At 35.2% G+C, this 3079-nt stretch overlaps 1 protein-coding gene across 1 annotated transcript; it reads right to left on the reverse strand.

Annotated features, from left to right (window-relative positions):
* Window positions 1-1199: 1199 nt before the first annotated feature.
* On the reverse strand, window positions 1200-2504 carry LOC113692424 (metacaspase-9). The gene is made up of 2 exons (XM_027210835.2): window positions 2048-2504; window positions 1200-1946 (listed from the first exon to the last, which is right to left on the reverse strand). The coding sequence occupies exons 1-2, from the start codon at window positions 2394-2396 to the stop codon at window positions 1345-1347; spliced, it is 951 nt and encodes a 316-aa protein (XP_027066636.1). The 5' UTR covers window positions 2397-2504; the 3' UTR covers window positions 1200-1344.
* Between the last annotated feature and the right edge of the window lie 575 nt (window positions 2505-3079).

A 3079-nucleotide genomic window follows, 5' to 3' on the forward strand; every position in this document is an offset into this window, starting at 1 on the left:
AGTGTGTATTGTTGATGGAATACCATAGACTATTTATAAGTTATGCTAGGGACCCTTACTAGCAAATACCAAAATTACTAGTGTTTCTTTCCATCAAGGAATATTGCCATAATTCATAATTAAAATAATATTTTCTGACTAATTGATCGATTTAATTGATTAATTGATTGAATAAGATATCAATTAGTAGAAGATACCAATCAATCACTAATAAATGGGAGATACTAATTAATTATTGAAAAAATGTCAATCAATTACTCATAATATCAATCACTTTAGAATCAATCATATGGGTCATAATTGCTTCTTTTCAGAGAGTCAAGTCTTACATATTAATGATCCTATTTGGTCGTTGAACTTTCAAAAGTGTTTAATAGGTCCTTAAACAAATGATATGGAGTGCGAGCATTCATAAAGTACGTACACAACCTGTCGTCCTCGGGGTTTAAATCGTACTTAAGTGACCTTAGATGGATGGCTTGGATTCCCTTACTCAATTACGGCGCATATTAGTTTCTTTGGTTTTTCAGTTTACTAGTTTTTGCCGACATACATTGTTCAAATGTTTAGTTTGGGAACTAAACTAGCTTCCTTTTCCCTCTTTTTCATTGTGGTTTGAAAAATAAAATGTCCTACTGCACAATAATTCATCCTTCATCCATCATAAACATGTTGCTATGAAGTTGAGTTTGAGAGCATAAGCATCTTCAAATAAAGGTAGAGCCAAGATTTGGAAATGGGGGAGGCGAATTTGAAGATAAAAGAGTCCCACATAAGCTCTTTTACTGTATAAAATCGAAAAGTAAAAGTTAAAATCTTTGTTACTAAAAATGTTGGTTGTAAACGTTGATGGAATAAAGGTTGGAGCATTTTTTCTAGGCACAGAGTGAAGGAGGTACAAAGATTACACCTACAGTACAATACTACACATGGAAGTATAAAAATTACACCCACGGTTCAATGTTATTCTATATGATTGCAAGAAGAAATTAATATTCTATCAACAAACTAATAACATGAGGAGCCATAAAAATCAATCAAAGATAAGTTTATCTAGGAGAAAGAATGATCAGATTTTTGAGATATCGTTAAGTTTATTACCACTATAAATTGAGCAAATTGGTATGAAAAAGATTGTCAGTTTCAACTATAATATTATCTAGTATAGTGGAATCGACTTTTTGTTACTGTAAGCCTCCTTTTAGTCAGAATTCTTTTATGGTCTTCCAATAGAAACTTGCAAAAGCACAAGTCAAATTGGTACAAGGATGAAGCAATTTATTTGTAATACATGTCTTCTTTCATTGTCCGGAGACAAGCTGAGAACAAAAAACAGACGGTCACTCAGGTACTTGAGCTTGCAGCAGTTGCAGATTGGGGTAAGAAAGTAGCCGCTGCATTTTCATCACTGCAATAAAGACATGGATGTTGCTCAAACTGTTGGTTAGCTAAAATCTTTCTGGCTATGGAAACCACCTCTGCGTTGGTCAGAGGTCCTGAATTCTCCTTAAAAACTTGTTGAACTGCATTACTAAATGCTCCAAAGGCCTCCCCCTTCTCAGAAATTACGTCAGCTGAAGTTTCATCTGCTTGGCATCCACTAAGCAGAATTCCTTCATCCTGCTTCAGTGCCTTATAGAACTCTAGCTCGACATGAGGTAAGCGGAACCTAAGACTTGCATCTGCTCCAAAGACTTCCAACAAATGAGTTCCAATATCAGTGGTGTTTATGTTTGACAAAGATGAGAGATGTGTCAGTACAGATTCATAAGGTATGGCCTTAGGCTTGCTGCAGGAAATAGAAGAATCCCCGTGTAGATGATTATTGGAAGGTCCAATTTGTTCCTTTTCTTTGTCAATGAGGCCTCCACTGTGGCAAGAATCAGAAAGGACAGTGAAAGTTACTCCTTTTGGCAACTTATTCACCAGATGTCTAAAGTCCACATCTGCAGTTTTGGACAAAGTTAACGAATTATTGCAAGTACATATTAGTATTACCAAGCTTCAAGATACTGAAAAAACACAGACCAATAAGGGAACAACTTACTTGTGATCAGATTGAAGTCAATAGGAACAATTGCCTCTTCTTTGGAGAATGGAAGGAATGGCTTGTCAATAAGTGTTCCATGGCCACTATAGTGAAAATATAGGACATCACCAGATTGAGCCTGATCAACGATTCGATTAAGTGCCTTCATGATGTTGGCACCTGTGGGCAAGATGAAACTGCCTGGTTTATCGGTCAAAAGGTTAATGTTTTTTGGATCAAATCCAAACTTCTTAACGAGCAAATCTCTCATCGCTTGAACATCATTAATGCATCCATGCAATGTATATTTTGTGTTTGGATAGTTGCAGCCTACTAAAACAGCCCACTTATTCTTTCCTTTGTCCATTTTCTCAGCCAGCTTACTTTGTGTATGCAAAACCTGGGTACTTTTTGTTCTTAAAAATGAAGTGTTATACTTGTTGGATTTGGAAGGCAATATTTATAGACATGGTGCCATTTTGCAATGCAAGAAAGCTAAACAAATGATAATTATAGATCTATTTAGGTTTCTTGCTGAGCTCTAACTTAGCCTGCAAGTGTTTGTCTTTCTTATTCGAGCATCACTTAAATTATACAAGTTTCTTGTTGAATTGTAGTGTACCTTATCCTTGAAGTGATTTAATTTCTCATTTAAGCTCTACTTGGTTACATAGATAATCAAGATATTGCCATAACTCTCAATTAGTTTCGCATTAGAGTAAGGATAAAGTGGAAATTCATTATCTATTTCTATTAGCTATGTTGGGATTCCTTCAAGACTTAATAATTGATTAAAATAGGGATACAGAAAGCCAGAAGTTAAAATTCTACACTAGTTTGGGAAAAAAATGTGTGATACTAATACAATTGAAGTTTTGTTTGGATTGTTCACATTTTTGAAGTAACACACGAATTAAACAAAGAATTGAGAGTTAAGAAGTCAAATTCTGCTTCCAATCCGCAAAAACCAATTGAAGCCTGTACGCAATGGCTGCACTTTGCGGATAAGCAACTTCTTAGTCATATGCTGTCAGCATACGTCACAGAATA

The sequence above is a fragment of the Coffea arabica genome, chromosome 6c, assembly GCF_036785885.1.
Source record: "Coffea arabica cultivar ET-39 chromosome 6c, Coffea Arabica ET-39 HiFi, whole genome shotgun sequence".
Classification (NCBI taxonomy): Eukaryota; Viridiplantae; Streptophyta; class Magnoliopsida; order Gentianales; family Rubiaceae; genus Coffea; species Coffea arabica.

Bases quoted from the DNA above. Each gene is read 5' to 3' on its own strand.
- LOC113692424 (XM_027210835.2), bottom strand. From the start codon at position 2,396: ATGGACAAAGGAAAGAATAAGTGGGCTGTTTTAGTAGGCTGCAACTAT. The intron at 1,947-2,047 runs GTAAGTTGTTCC...CCAAAACTGCAG, and splicing joins TGACTTCAATCTGATCACAA to ATGTGGACTTTAGACATCTG.